The sequence below is a fragment of the Tachypleus tridentatus genome, chromosome 12, assembly GCF_004210375.1.
Source record: "Tachypleus tridentatus isolate NWPU-2018 chromosome 12, ASM421037v1, whole genome shotgun sequence".
NCBI classification, from domain to species: Eukaryota; Metazoa; Arthropoda; class Merostomata; order Xiphosura; family Limulidae; genus Tachypleus; species Tachypleus tridentatus.
This window is the reverse complement of record NC_134836.1, coordinates 95,985,718-96,002,638: the sequence shown is the minus strand read 5'-3', so window position 1 is coordinate 96,002,638 and position 16,921 is coordinate 95,985,718. Positions and strand designations below refer to the sequence as shown.

Below are 16,921 nucleotides of genomic sequence, written 5' to 3'. Positions count from 1 at the left end.
GAACTTTTCTTTACAAACAATTTAGTGTTACACTTTTATATCTGTGAGAAAAAATATTTATTTGAAAGAGTTTATTTGTTTGCTTTTTTAATTTCTCGCAAAGCTACACGAGGGCTATCTGCACTAGCCATCCCTAATTTTGCAGTGTAAGACTAGAGGGAAGGCAGCTAGTAATCACCACCCACCGCCAACTCTTGGGATATTCTTTCAGCAATGAATAGCAGGATTAACCATCACATTATAACGCCCCCATGGCTGAAAGGGCGAGCATGTTTGGCGCGACCGGGATTCGAACCCACGACCCTCGGATTACGAGTCGAAAGCCTTAACCCAACTCGCCATGCAGGACAATTTGAAAGGAAAGATGCCGTAAACGATATTCGTGCGAAAATGTTGGGAACAATGAAAGCCGTCCTCTCATGTAGTAATATTAATGTATTGTATTGTTGCACCTGGAACAAAAGTATATATTAGATAAATATTTCTGATATTTTAAATTTCAAAATGTTTACTGACGCAATTGTCTTTTGCGACAGAATGCTTTCAGGTCAACACTATAATTTTTTTTGGGGAGACTGGTTTTCATATATAGTTTTAAGCACGATTCAAAGAAATGTCTAAGTTGTCTACGTGACATTGTAAGACACTAAGACTAAGTACTTAACTTGAGCTTGTAATGGTTCTTATTTCCGTATGTCACCCGTCAATGATTATTCCTTGCCTGGATTGTTCTTCAACCATTGAGAAACTTCATCATCAGGGGTTCGATTCCCCTCGGTGGGCGGAGCAGATAACCCGACGTGGCTTTGCTATAAGAAACACACACATTTATTTTGCCCCCAGTGACTCAGCGGTATGTCTGTGGACTTACAACGCTTAAAACCGGGTTTCGATACCCGTGGTGAGCAGAGCGCAGATAGCCCATTGTGTAGCTTTGTGCTAAATTCAAAACAACAATAGCACTATTTATTTGCTATAAAGTAATGTAATTTGTATGCAGTAGAATTATTGACGTCGTAAACATCAGGTTAAAGATAAAAAAAACATTTAATTACTGAGCGACGTCTTAAAATTGTAGAGCTAATAAAAAATGTAAACTAGTTCTAGATGGATTACAAAAATAAATAGTTATTAGAATAAAAACAGCCGAATAAAGCATTGTATGAGCGTAATATTTTATTTATTTTTTTTAGATTGTGAGAGCAAATGCTCGGAATATTTAATATGAAATTGTTGGACATTTTAGCACGGTCTAGATCTTACAAGAAGAATAAAGTCTAATCAAAATAAAAATTATATCCTTTAGCTATATTTACAGCGAAATAAATAACTATGACAAATTTTACATGATTTTTAATATGATACTGATATTAAAAAACGCTTTAAAATGGCTGAAACGAATTTAACGATATGATGCTGATGATCAATAATTACTGTATGATAAAATATAAAATGGTTGTATTTCTTTAAATCATCGTTTATAGTACCCACTGATGGGCCCTAAAGAAAAAGAAAAATGAGGGACCTCTTACTATAATCACCAAGAAACAATTTCTACACATTGCGTGGCCCGGCATGTCCAAATGGTTTGTTTTGTTTGTTTTTGAATTTCGACCAAAGTTACACGAGGGCTATCTGCGCTAACCGTCCCTAATTTATCAGTGTAAGATTAGACGGAAGGCAGCTAGTCATCTTCACCCACTGCCAACTCTTGGGCTACTCTTTTACCAACGAATAGTGGGATTCACGGTCACATTATAACGCCCCCACGGCTGAAAGGGCGAGCATGTTTAGTGCGACGGGGATTGGAACCCACGATCCTCAGATTACGAGTCGAACAACTTAACCTACCTGGCCATGCCGGACCTATCCAAATGGTTATAGCGGTCGACTCATAATCTGAGGATCGCGGGTTCGAATCCCCGTCACGCTAATCATGCTAGCCCTTTCAGCTGTGGGGACATTATAATGTGACTCTCAATACACTATTCGTTGGTAAAAGAGTAGCCCAAGAGTTGACGGTGAGTGGTGATGACTACGTGCCTTCCCCCTAGTCTTACACTGCCAAAGTAGGGACGGCCAGCGCCGATAACCCTCGTGTAGCTCTGCGCGAAATTTAAAAAAAACAAACAAACACAGACATTGTACACCAGTACGATTTAGTACGTTTGTTAATGGATCGAGTATATTTTGGGGGATGTTTGCAGCTTCGTCTTGAAGAATCATTCATACAAATATCGAGTGTGTTTTTCTTATAGCAAAGCCACATCGAGCTATCTGCTGAGCTCACCGAGGGGAATCAAATCCCTGATTTTAGCGTTGTAAATCCGTAGACTTACCACTGTACTAGCGGGAGGCACAAATATTGATACAGGTCCCTTTGCTTGCCTTGCCCTAAGGCTGGCTCTACGAAAAAAAAAAAAACTTGAATTTTTGAATTTTTTGTAAAGTAGAATATCATTAACGATATAATATATCGTTAATATAGTTGTTTTAATATATACAATAATGTAGGTTATTTGTTGTTTTCTGTACACAAAATATAACGAATGTTATGAAACAAATTCAATTATAGCGAAGATTAATGAAATGACTTAATATGTTTCTATAACTCTCTATACTGATATCTTGAATCAGATGAATCTAGTCATGTTGTTTGTTTTTAAGAGTAGAGTAACACAATAGTCTACGTTGTTCTCACTGTGGATATCAAAACCCAATTTGCTAGCGTTGTAAGTCCTCAAAGTTACTGCTGACCACCGGATGGTGGCCATAGGGGACACAAAAACAAAAATTATCATCATAAGTCATAAAGAGCTGTAAGGCGCATGGTGTATTTCAACATTCCAATCGACTAAGAGAGCCGTTAGATACATGAACCTTACATGGCTCATTACGGTTTATACCCAGAAGTATGTACTGACGTCATCTTAGTACAATGAGGCTTCTCGCAGATTATGGCTAATACTTATTAACAATATATTAGACAAAGGACTTAATGCTTTATACATCATATGTATTAGCTTTCTGAGCTGTAGAAGTGAAAGAATAACATTTTAACAGACATGTTTCATGTTAGGTTATAGAGATCTGGGTACTTTCATTCCTTGTCTTATCGTTCGCTAGCGACGACTATACGTTAATGAATATTAGACATCTTGGGCATGCTATAATTTCAGGGAAAATTTTTTAAGGATTTCGTTAATCAGTAAAAGGCAACGTTAACTGAAATGTGTTACTTTATAGTCTTACTACATTGTCCTAGGTATTGGATTTTGCTCGAGTGAATTAATTGTACGCATAAAAACAAAATTATCACTAATTATATAATTTAGTTTTAGTACATATTTAGAGACCATTCTGAGACTAATATATTGGTAAGTCTCATTGGTAATCACTTGAAGCCTAGTTATCTGTGGTATTAGAGCGGAGGAAACACTGGATTACATATTTATAGTCTGGCAGAGGCCTAGAACGTTTCTCACGTAATTAGATACTGTGATACAATATTACTCAATTAAAACTGAGAAAAATTTACAAGGTCTAGTAACATGACGCAATAACAATCGCCAGTTTATAACTATTGAACTGTGCGATATATGATTCGTAGACCGTTACGTATACAAACTTGCGATAAACTGTTGCTTTTAAAACTAATTACAAACTTGCGATAAACTATTGCTTTTAAAACTAATTACAAACTTTCGATAATGTGTGTGTGTTTTCTTATAGCCACCGCGGGCTATCTGCTGAGCCCACCAAGAGGAATCGAACCCCTTAATTTAGCGTTTTAAATCCGGAGACATACCGCTCTACTAGCGGGAGACAACTTGCGATAAACTATTGCTTTTAAAAATAATTAAATCTAGCATTCGCGCTATACAAATTATCTAAATCATAACTCTCGCGTTAAACTTAAATTGAAACAATCATGTATATCTCACTCTCTTTCAAATTGGGAAGGTTTAATTTGGATGAACTAGCCATGAGTTGAATTATTAATCAATTAACGGTGTGCATCTAAGAGAGTTTCTTGCAGTTAAACTGCTAACAGGCATAAAAATTGATCTTATGAAATTATATGGCTTAAAAAAATAACAGAAAATTGTTTAAAAATTCATATTCATATAGTTATTCTTGACTGAACAAATCTTAAAACGTATCAAATCTATAGTGACTCAAATTGACCTAAACCAAACAAAACACTCTATTAATTCGTCACCAGGGGCTAAAAGTAAAAGATTAATACGATGTCAAATATAATGTAATTCAAAACTGCTGAAACTGAAGTCACTGCTTTCAAGAAAAGCTTGGTTAAAACAAATTCTTTGATAGAACAGACATCTTGAAACTCCTACTGTGTTGAGATTTCACAAAAGATAACATTACAGTAATGTTACTTCTGCATCATGACACTGTTATACGCTATAAATCCATACATTAGGGATGATTATTCAGAAAAAAATTGGAACGACTATCCTAAAATCTAATTGTTCTACGGTAAGTAAGTTTCACTAGAGGCACATTGAATATTACAAGTTTAGTTGTTCAGTATGTTATCTGTGATTGTATGTAATTTAGCGTATGGAGCTAATTCCTGAATCGAACTACAACAAAAATAATATTTACTTGACAGAGTTCGTAGTTTCTTTCAGTATACAGTACACTGACATATATCTTATACAAATTCCAAATCTTTTATTGTTTAAAGAGGTAAAAAAATGAAACAAAGACAGTGCTACGTTGTGAGATAATGGATTTCCACAAAATTTTGAAATGAACTTTTTCGGTTGTAGGAAATACACTGCTGGCAAAAATCTTAAGACCAATGAACATAAAGAAAAAATATGCATATTGCGTTTTTGGACTCAACTACTTATTTGAGTAAAGCTTCGAAAGATAAAAAGAAGAAAAGGGAAAACAAAAATAAAAAACCTTGTTTAGCATTTAATAGGGAAAATGTAAACACTATGAAATTAGCCTAAATACTAGCTGGTCAAAAGTTTAAGACCATACCAAAAGGAAGTCTTAAACAGGGTGGGAAATGCTCAACAAGAGATCTCAGTAGTGAGTACCATGGTCATCATTGCGAATAGCTTCATATATTCGCTTTGGCATGGTCGATATCAGCGTTTTCAGAAGGCTGGCTGAATGTTATTCCAAGTGGTGAAGATGGATTCACGAAGATCATGCACCGTTTGGAATTGACGTCCATTTTTATAGACTTCCCTTGCCATCCACCCCCAAACATTTTCAATGGGGTTCAGTTCGGGCGAACCTGCTGGATGGTCCAAAAGAATCAAGTTATTTGCCATAAAAAGTCTATTGTCCTGCGGGCATTGTTGACTGCAGCGTTGTCCTGCTGAAAGATCCAGTCATTTCTACAAAAGCGAGGGCCTTCAGTCAATAAGAATGCTCTCTCCAATATGCTAATTTAACCAGTTGCTGTTTGACGCCCCTGTATAACCTGAAGCTCCATTGTTCCATGGAAGAAAAAAGCACCCCAGATCATGATGGAACCTCCTCCACTGTGTCGTGTAGAAAATGTCTCCTGTGGGATATCCTTATCGTGCCAGTATCGTTGGAAGCCATCTGAACCATCCAGGTTAATTTTTTTCTCATCAGAGAACAAAACCTTCTTCCACTTTTCTACGTCCCATGTTTGGTGCTTCTCAGCAAAGTTTAACCGAGCTGTTTCGTGGTGAGGAAGGAGGCGTGGCCTTTGAAGACGTTTACGGTTTTTAAAGCCTTTCTCTCGTAGATGCCGTCTTATTGTTCTTGAGCTGTATTCTGCGTCCGTAACGGCCTTAATCTGGTTCGACGATCGGCTGGTGTCTTGCCGGACAACCCTTAGAATCCTCCTGCTCAACGCCGGCGAAATTTTCTTGGGATGACCACTTGACATTCTCGTTCCGTATCCCTCAGGGTCTTTTAAGAAATTTGCAACAGCAGTTTTACTACGCCCAATCTCACCAGCGATTGTACGTTGAGAGAGTCCTTGCTTTTGCAGCTCAACAATTCTGCCACATTCAAACTCTGTCAACGTTTTTAGCCTATGCCTTGTTTTTACCTAATATAACACAGGAGATGTCAGTGGGAGATGTTGACAACGCTAATGCTTGAACACAAATGACTAATTTTCGTTACATGTTTAACGAAAATTAACGCTTCGTTTCAATATGGTCTTATACTGATGACCAGCTACTATTTCGGCTAATTTCATAGTGTTCACTTGTTCCCTATTAAATGTTAAAAAAAGTTTTTTTATTTTAATTTTCCCTTTTCTTATTGTCATCTTTCGAAGCTCCACTCAAATAAGTGGCTGAGTCTAACAACGCAAAATGCATATTTTTTCTTTATGTTCATTGGCCTTAAGATTTTAGCCAGCAGGGTATATACCGGGTTATGTCCCTCATTTGATTCACCAATGTTGACTGAAGATTACAGCAGCGAATGTGATGAAAAATTCTTATTCAGTTTGAGATCCAGAGAGTGTGCTTATCAAGAAAATTTAAATCAGCGCCATTAGCTTTGAACTAATTTCAGATAATTCGAATATACTCTTGGTAAAAACGAATCATAGGATAAGTCAGGTAAACATAATCAGAAACAAGGTTTAGGTGTATGCTCATTGTTACTCTTTTTTCTGAGAAACCCAGAGCTAAGCAAGAGAAAGTTTGTCAGATGATTATACCACTTCTAGTATCTTGCAAAGTTAAATCTTTCATGTGGCTTTTTCCGTATTTTATATTTCGAAAGCTGTAAGGTGTAATCCAAAACATCAGTTCATATCACATGCTTTAGAGTATTCATTGTTCACAGCTTGCATTTTAAACACCACTGAAACCGAGCTTTCCTGCTTGGTACAGTATTGGCCAAAATGTTAGTGTATTTTGTAACAAGTAGAATCATTATTGTTAAGGTGGAATATAAACACAATTAGCATAGCACTGGCATACTGAAAAATGCATGTTATATTAAACATCTACTTAAGTGGTTTGTATGATAAGACAGCTTTTATGAATATGATGAACGATTTATTTGAACAACAAATAATTTTATTAAACATCTTAGATAACGTGTAATTCAACATTTCATCTCTCAAACAAAACATAAATAATGACAAAATATAGCTCCAAGTTATTTAAAATTGCGTCTGTAATCTTGCAACAATGCATATTAAACATTTAATATTTGGTTGGTCCTCTTTGATATATATTTCACTTATTATGTTCAGCAACAAGAGGGATATTAAAAAGTAAACTAAATACTTCAAAGTTATCACATTAACCTCTTTGTATAGAAACCGTAAATACAATATCACTTATTTTCTCCACCAGCCTTTTATATAGATGTTTGTTTCTATTTCCTTAATATTATATTAATTGAACTGCTTCACGTAGCTTCTTACTTTAACACGTTTGATTATATAGTTGTCTTTACTGATTGTTTCCCATCTTTATAATGCACAGGAGGTGATTGTATTGTAATTACCAACAAGAGTAGAAAACGTGAACTTCACGTTTGTTTTGTTTCTTATGCTGTAGTCTCCGCTAGAGTTGTTGGTCTTTTGCTCGCTTTTGTTTTTGTTTTTTTCAAATTCTGAATATTTTATAGTATCTTCAGAAGTGTCTTTTTGTTTCAGAATGTTCGTCTTATCCTAGTTGTATGTCAAAGCTTAAAGAAACGTTGTCTAATTACCTCCATGATATATATTAAGAGACTGGATATTCATGATCACTTCACAATAACCTAACTCATTAGTAGGCTTCTCTTCTTTGTATTTGTAGCTTAGTCATGAATGAAATGAATGGATCGCAGCAAAAGCATGCTATGCGCCTTTTTGTTGCGATCGTTATTAACTTTTACTGGAATAAACTTGCTAGTAAATCACAGTTATACTGAAAGACCAAAATTCTGGTAGTGTTTAAAACACAAACCCTCAATCAGCCAACAACAAATTTCAACAAGAAATTTAACGAAGAGCGATACAATAGTTTTGTAATCCAAGAGACCTTTCTTAGCAAGAGTATTCCCTTTAACATCTAAATATTTAGTTATTCATATATGACAGTCTTTACAATAAACCGACAGTAAAACGTAGTTTGAATAATATTATTCCATATTCCTGATGAAGAGAAGTAGTAGGACCAAAAAATAATAATTTATTTTAAGTGTGTCTTATCACATCGTAATGTTGAGAGATTTGCATTTTTACTTCTTATAATTGAAGCCAAGCATAGCCTAGTAGTTAGCGTGCTAAACTACAAATAGGAAGCTCCAAGATTTAATTCGTAATATGCTGTTGAACACCTGGAACTGTTAAAATTATCACTTCAAATTATGCTATTTGGTTAAGAGAAGCCACGTAACACGCGGTAGATGCTGCTAACCGACTGTCATCCTTCCGGTCAAGAGTTCTTCTAATTTAGAAATATTTATGAACGAAAGTTAAGGATCTCTGACCTAGCTGACCTGTGTAGCATGTGATTCACACTCTATGTTGAAAATACCTAATTCAATTGAATTACTAGTTGATTGCGATACTTTTTCCAAATGACAGTAGCTTATTGTAGCAAATATCTAGATAACAATATTAATCTATATTTTGTTAAATTTGGAAAATGTGCTTAATATTTGATCGGGTATCTCTAATAACTGTAATGTAAGTTAAAAAACATACATTTAGTATTATAAGCATAAATATAAAATAAATATTCTTCTGTTTTTCTTTTTTACTATCTGAAAACGACATTATAAGTCACGAATGCTTCCTGTTGATTCAGTGATGTCGAGAAACCCACTTGTTGAGAAATTTATATGCAAAAACGGCTCGTTTGGATTGAGAAAATATTTTATATAGAAGAGCGAACAACGTTTCGACCTTCTTCGGTCGAAAATATTTTCGGTCGTCTATATTCGGTCGAAATATAAAATATTTTCTCAACCCAAACGAGCCGTTTTTGCATATAAACTTCCTGTTGATTGTTTGAAACACTATATATACTATTCAAAAAAAGAAACGCAAAAGGCAAAATATGAGACAAATTGTTAACAAGTTTATTCCGGGTAGTTCTGTATGACATGTGTGGAACTCTGCACATTCACTGCTGAACATTCAAAGTCTGCAAAGGCTAAGTCCACGCTCACTAGGTGAAGTTTACCGTCACTCAACGTCAATAACGAGTATGCCCCCCCGTGAGCTTCAATAACTGCTTGGCATCTCCTGCCCATGGAAGCGATGAGATGACGAATCACATCCTGTGGAATGGCTGTCCACTCAGCCTGCAAAGCTGCTGCAAGCTGAGATAGAGTCTGCGGTTGAGGTTGTCGCCGTCGCAGACGTCGGTCCAACTCGTCCCAAAGATGTTCGATGGGGTTTAAATCTGGTGATCTGGAGGGCCAGGGAAGAACGTTGATGTTGTGGTGTCTCAAGAAGACAGTGGTGAGTCGGGCTGTGTGAGGACGGGCGTTGTCATGTTGAAAAACGTCGTTGACGTTCACCATGATGGGTTGCACATGGGGCCTAAGAATCTCGTAGACGGTTGCGTACGATCTGATCGAAAATCCTACGCAGCCCTGGTAAGGTTGAGGCAGTAGACGTCGCAGTGGTAGTCCTATCCCGAAGGTGACGTAACCGGATGTTGCGATCTTGTGCGGGCGTGGTCACACAAGGTCTGCCAGATCGTGAACGGTTACGAGTTGATCCATGTTGTTGGTGACGATTCCATAACCTTGTGATGGTGCTTGGGTGGACATTTACAGCTCTGGCAACATTTGATCGAGATTCGCCTGCTTCCAAGCGACCAGTGGCGTTGTTGCGTTGTGCTTCAGTCAGTCTTGGCGTAACTGTATTGCATGTCGGTGGCTTAACACTGAGCTATGGAAACCGAGAACCCATCACTTTTATAGGGATTTTGCACATGTTGCACTTGCAGAACATGCAGATCTCTCAAACAAATTTATTGGACACGCATGCGTTTTGGCGAAAAATCCGATGTTTTCCTCCGTTTTCAAAGTGCACAACTTTTATTGTCATTTTGATCTGACAATCAGTGCCTTAACACGTGTAACATCACATACTCTGAGCTTGTAACGTTATTACATATATTTCTCTTTAAAATAACAAAAATATCCCTTTTATCCCTTTTGAGTTTCTTGTTTTGAAGAGCATATTATACATTACATTTTATATTGAAAAAAATACAATTTATTTCTATTGATCACGGGAATATTTAATGTCTCCCTTTGTATTTTTCGTTTGGGGTGGCAATGGATATTTAAACTATTTTATTTTTAAAATAAAAGGTATAGCTGTTTTTCTTTTTAGGAACTTTGTTTCTAAATTGTAGATGAACTAACGTTAGAATTTACTTATGCTCTGATGCATTTCGTATTATTAGCAGTGGTTTCCTTTTTTTTAAAAAAAAAAAGATCCTTGTGACGCTGTGACATGTGGAGTGGGTCGCCAGTGTGAAGTAAGCGACGCAGGCCAAGCTGTATGTATCTGTCAGCTGTATTGTAAGCATCACAATAAACCCGTGTGTGGCACGGACGGGAATTTATATAACAGTCATTGTGAGCTACATCGAGCAGCTTGTGTGGAAGAGAAATCTATCCGAATCGATCACAAAAGAAGGTGTTTGAAGAAACGAGGTAATATGAAGTTGTATAATAACTAAATACGATTGTATGTACAAATGCACTTGAGTCATATAAAGGTTCAACAAATTAATATATTTGTATACTTTGTTTTGTTTTTTTAATTTCGCACAAAGCTACTCGAGAGCTATCTGTGCTAGCCGTCCCTAATTTAGCAGTGTAAGACTAGAGGGAAGGCAGCTAGTCATCACCACCCACCGCCAACTCTTGGGCTACTCTTTTACCAACGAATAGTGGGATTGACCGTCACATTATAACACGCCCACGGCTAAAGGGCGAGCATGTTTAGTGAGACGGGGATTCGAACCCGTGACCCTCAGATTACTGTTTTGTCTCTAATTCCTTGTACCCAAAAGAAACAGGTTTGTGGATCATACGATTTTTATATCATCTTGAAATAAGTATCTAACTACTTCTCTAAAACGTGTTGTGAAATTTAGAAACAATAGAAACACATCTTTTGGCATTCTTTGAAAATGTATTCAGGATTTTCACAAAGCATTTGACAAGTGCCTCATAAAATTATCTGTATAGATGTGGGAGATAAGTTAGCAGAGTGTTACCGCAAATGGAGTTCAATGTAACTGAATTAATGCCACAAGTGGAGTACCACATGTATCGTTTTTAACCTTTCCTGTTTTTGATTTACATTTGTTTGTTTGTTTTTTGAATTTCGCGCAAAGTTACACGAGGGCTATCTGCGCTAGCCATCCCTAATTTAGCAGTGTAAGACTAGAGAGAAGGCAGCTAGTCATCACCACCCACTGCCAACTCTTGGGCTACTCTTTTACCAACGAATAGTGGGATTGACCATCACTATATAACTCCCCCACGGCTGAAAGGACAAGCATGTTTGGATCGAGAGGGATTCGAATCCGTGACTCTCAGATTACGAGTCAAACACCTTAATCCACCTGGCCATGCTGGGGCTTTTAATTTACATCAATGAAGGAATGATCAATTTATTAATTAAATTTGCTGATAATATTAATGTCATGGGTGTTGCTGGCTGTTAAGAGGATGCTGCTGATGTGCAAAAGGATTTGAATCATTTACCGAGTTGGGCAAATAAAAGACAAAGGGTTTCAATTACAATAAATGCAAAATAATGCACAAGGATATAATTTAAATCAGAAGTATAATTTGTAGAGAAATAACTCTAACAGTGTAATGAAAGAAAGAGATATTGGTTAATAGTTGATCAGTTTCTAGTTAAATAAAGTGGTGTATATATCTTTTAGCCATTTTATAAAGCAAAAAGCAAGATTTTATTAAAATATGTATCTAATTAACAAAAGTGAAAAAATATACAATTTTTATGTAAACTAAAATATAGATGGCATCAAATAACATCTTGAGAAAATATATATATATAATGAAATGAATGTTTCTATAGTTACTCAAATAGCTCTAAGCAGGAAAATAACAACATATCCTAAAAGGTATCACTAAACATGGAACATTAACTTTTTTTAAATAGTGAAGTGCATAAAATGGAATTTGAAAACCAATAACTTGTTTACATGCAGAAATATGTATAATTCGTGTCAATCAGAATTTGTTTATGTTTTCTATATGTATTTCAATGTGAGTTCATTTGAAGGTTGTAAGAGTAAACATGTTTTAAGTGACATTTCGTTTTCACTTTGAAAATACAGCTAAGTTTGTGATGAAATACCACCTTCATCTGCAGTATTTTTAAATACTATTCAAATATCTTTGCAATGATCAGTATTACATACTCTGTTATTTTCTCATTAATCTAATGAAAGAAATACAGCTTTTTTGTTTTTTTCTTTTTCACTCACTGATTAGGACCACAAGAAGCAACAACAGAAGAAGACAAATATACAATATCTCAGAGGAACAGAACAGACACACCTGTTCTATGGACTAATTTACCAAAGCCAGAACTTAAAGTCATGACTACAACCCCTGGACCTGAAACAACAGTTAGAGAATGTGTTCAAGAAGAATATGACTTCATGAAGGAAAATATTTTATTATTTAACAAGAATGAACTAATTGGTAGCAAGAAATCAGGAAAGGGTATGTTAAAATTTGTTCTTTGAGTTAATTACCACTTAACAGCAATTTGAAAAGGACAGTGATGTGAATAGTATTGTTAAAGAACCTACTAAATGTTTACTGTATAACATTGTGAATTACTATTAAAACTAATAAAAAGTATTTATATATCTATTTTTTATTACTTATAATTAAAATTGAATGACATTAATTACTGAGAGTAAACTATGATTGTAAAAAATATTTAACATCTGAATAAAAAAGTACACTGAAAGAACCCAAAACTGAATAAGACATGATGAAATATATCCAACTGGTATAAATGTAACTAGATGAACTTCTTGATGTCTCAATAAATGTTAACTTATATTTTAAAAAAGCAATTTTTATAAAATAGAATGATTTGTGTGACTTTGTCATCAAACAGGAAATGAGTACCTTGTCAGCATCATGTTCTCCCACTATGACCGAAACAATAATGGATATTTAGAAGCTGCAGAATTGTGGCAAGCTGGTGAAAGAGATCATCTTGGCCACTTGTTCACTGTTTGCATACTAGCAGACATGTTGCTCTATGATGATGCAAATCATGATGGCAAACTGGATATCAATGAGTTTTATCTTGCCTTTAGTAAGTTATACAGTAAGTGATCTGGGTTTTTCTGCTTCTAACCCCTCATTAATGTGTTATTTTATATATAGGGTAATTGAATGTGATGTCTTACATTAGCTAATCTTATAGAAATACAATTTAGTTCAAATTATCATTAACCAAATATGCATGGCATCAGTCTGTTGGATCAACCCTGTATTGTGGAAGGAATATTGACTATAATTTTTTAAAATGTACAAGTTTGTTGTACATAAAAAATCAAATGTGATATCACACTATTTGTGGTTGAAGATATGTCAATGAATTTACAATGTCATTCTGACTCAGATTGTAACAAGTCAAAGTACAAGACGTTTTTATGAGAAGAATAAAATTACTTTTGTCCTTTATATAAATTTCATATCCAAAGTTTATTCAGTATTTCTGTATATTGTATATGATGTATACATATATATTACTCTCTTCTATTCCATTCTATCACTAAACCAGCAATTTAGGGTAAAATGATTAGTTAGTAATTGAAATCATTTATTTAATACTATGTTGAATGAATATCTATAACAAAGTCATGGCTTTTGCACTTTTAGCCCTTTTATCCATGCATATAAGGTTAATGTTGTAGTTGGTGGTAAGCAAACAGTTTCAAAGTTAATTGCTTTTTTGAATAAATAACAGTGTTGTTGCTCATTTATTTTTATCACACTATGAGAAATAGTTTTCTGTTCTTGTTTTTGTTAGATGAAATATTTGATGTTTTATAAAATATGATTAAAAAGTTATAATATTTTCACAACATTAAAGTAGTATGACTGCTTAAGAATGCATTTACGAGGAAGATTTTTTCTAATGAGCATTGTCTCTCCTAGTATATGCTATGATAGATTTTATCTTCATCTTAAGAGTAATGTTACTGCTTAAATTATATATTTATACGTGTAGACTGAAGTATTTTGAAACATGAACTTTATTCTTTATGGAATGTACTGACATCCAAAATGTTTTGGATAAATATTCTTTTACAATTTTGAATTGAACTGTTAAATAGTGTTTCTAAGTGTACACTTTATTGGTATTTTTTAAAATATCCATTTTTCTCTCATGTGTAATTTTCTTATTCCCCCTCAACACAAATATTGTCTTATCGTAAATATGTTGTTACTTAAAAAAACAAAATAAATAAATATGTATATGTGATATATGTGCTAGAAATTTGCTATACTTTACCATTTTAATCTATTTTACACCACAACAACTAAGGTTAATGCAATTTGATAAATAGCATTTTATCGTTTACTGTGTCTTTTGATCCCTAGTCTGCCTGAGAAGCCTCAATGTTGGCTGAAGGTTGACAATAGCTAAAACAGATATAATTTGGGTCACATATTGTTAAATATTTTACTTTCACTCATAGGTTATTAGTATTTGTATTATAGGTTTTTATAGTACTTCTATTGAGATTCTATATGCGAGAGGTAAATGTTTATACAATTTCAAACCTTTTAACCTCTTATTAAGTAATTCTCAGAAACCATTTTGTAATTGCACTTACAAATTGTTATGCAGATTTGAATCAGTTTCAAAATTATATATTTTTAATATAATATGATGCAGAAAGTGACTCAATACTTAAGAAATAAAAGTTTCAATAAACTTCAGTGCTTGACGATAAAGGTGACCTTTAACCATTAACATAAAAATACTACTATCAGTTACTTTATTTTACGAACTAAATGTTTGAAGTGCACTACAAAATCAACTCAAATTCTCTTTTCCAGTGCTCAAGAATAAAAGCTTTAAACATTTCTTCTGTGAGTAAATTCTTGGAGGCAGGATGTTTATTCAGTAAAATTAATATTAAACAAGAAATAAAAAAGAGAACTTTTAGCCATCCTATACAGTTTGACAAAAAAAAAAAACCCATATAAACTTAAAATTACACGAACATTAGTTTGAGGACCTCATTATATATAATACCCATAGAAACATAGAGAATGTTAAACTCATTAATAAAGAAAAACCTTGATTTGAAAGTTAATAGATTATCATAAAATTTAAGAATATGTTACAGATACGATAAACTTTCAAAGATAATAACAATAGAAGTGGAAAATTGTAAAATAAAGTACTGTTGTATAGCACTAGTAATGAATATGTTTGCTTTTGGTACTAGGTGTCTCTGTTGTATCTTTGGATAAATCTCTTGAAGTCAATCATGTAATGGCTCATGTTGGAGATAATGTGGAGATTAAGTGTGATGTCAGTGGAACTCCACCCCCACCTATTGTATGGGAAAGGAATAACCTTGATCTCTCAATACTAAATGAAGATGAAATAAAGGTATACAAACTGTTAAACTTTTGAATCAGTGACTTCACTGGTGGGGCTTGGCATTTAGTACTAACATTTATAACATTAGAACATTCTCACTATTAGTAAGAAATGTGTAATAGCACTTGTTTGTTGTCTTTGTTGCAAACAAGTGCTTTTTCTCAATATCAGTAGAACTTATCAGAATGGTTGAGTTATACTAAAATTTCGCAGAAACACTACATGATATACCTAGTGTTGAACAAAAATATCTTTTCAAAGTGGTATACAACAAATGTATAACTAAAATGCTATTATACACTCTTCTAGCTAGAAACCTATACTGGACTAGTAAAGAATGATGTCATTTTAACTATTTTTAGTGTTACTCTGATATCATATTACACGTAAATATTTTTTTCTAATCATTAACTTATATTTAAAATGGAATGTAATAATTAAATGGAATTGGCACTTTTTGCATTCAATATAGTTGAGGAAAAAGTTTAAAATAATTATGTATGTAATTAAAATATGTTTATTAACCTCACATGGATGAGTATATAAATAATATAGGACTTGTAAGTTACCTACATAAAAATTAAAAAGAAAGCATTTTACTAAGAATAAAACAAATTACAACATAGAATGTATTAATATAGATAAAAGTAATTTTATATTTTAATATCATAAGAAATTATTCTATATCCACATAGCCGACTAAATAAAGGACAACTAGCTCATACAAGTTTACAAATAATTTAATATAACAAACATTACACTTTCATTAATTTCTTTCCTGAAAGTATAATATATATCAGGTCATCTCATAAGTAATGTCTGAAAATTTAATACAGAAAGTGCACCAACATTCCTGTCTTTGTAGAAGGCTTTAATGACTAAAATATGTAGTAGGACATGTAGAAAAATGTTCAGACAAAGAAACTAAAATAAACCCTTATGAAGATAGATGTGTCTGAGGAGCACATTAGACATATAATGCTTTAAAATTTTAAGGCAACAGTGCAGCAGAAACTACATAAAACATTCAAGGTGTTTATGGTGTAGAGTCTCTCAGTGAAAGAAAATGTGGAAGGTGGTTTCAGAATTTCAGATCAGGCGACTACAGCTTATTAATTTGCCATCTTCAGGTCATCCTGTTGAGCGTAATGATGACTTGCTGTTGACTGCATTTCCTGAGGATTGTGCTGTAACAGTTGAACAATTAGCACAGGAGCTTAATTCAACCATCATCTACAACAGCTTGGAAAGGTGTCAGAACTTGGAAAATGGGTCCCCCATGATTTGACA

At 34.1% G+C, this 16,921-nt stretch overlaps 1 protein-coding gene across 4 annotated transcripts in view; it reads left to right on the top strand.

Moving 5' to 3' along the window:
• The window catches only part of LOC143234071 (follistatin-related protein 5-like), a 97,839-nt gene that overhangs the window by 58,812 nt on the left and 22,106 nt on the right, over positions 1–16,921 (top strand). For 2 of the 4 annotated variants that reach the window (XM_076471114.1, XM_076471115.1), the window contains exons 4-7: positions 10,435–10,656; positions 12,478–12,711; positions 13,118–13,333; positions 15,474–15,640. In XM_076471114.1, the coding sequence (XP_076327229.1) occupies positions 10,435–10,656; positions 12,478–12,711; positions 13,118–13,333; positions 15,474–15,640 (839 nt within the window). The remainder of the gene's footprint in view (positions 1–10,434; positions 10,657–12,477; positions 12,712–13,117; positions 13,334–15,473; positions 15,641–16,921) is intronic. The other 2 variants (XM_076471116.1, XM_076471117.1) reach the window with 2 other exon arrangements.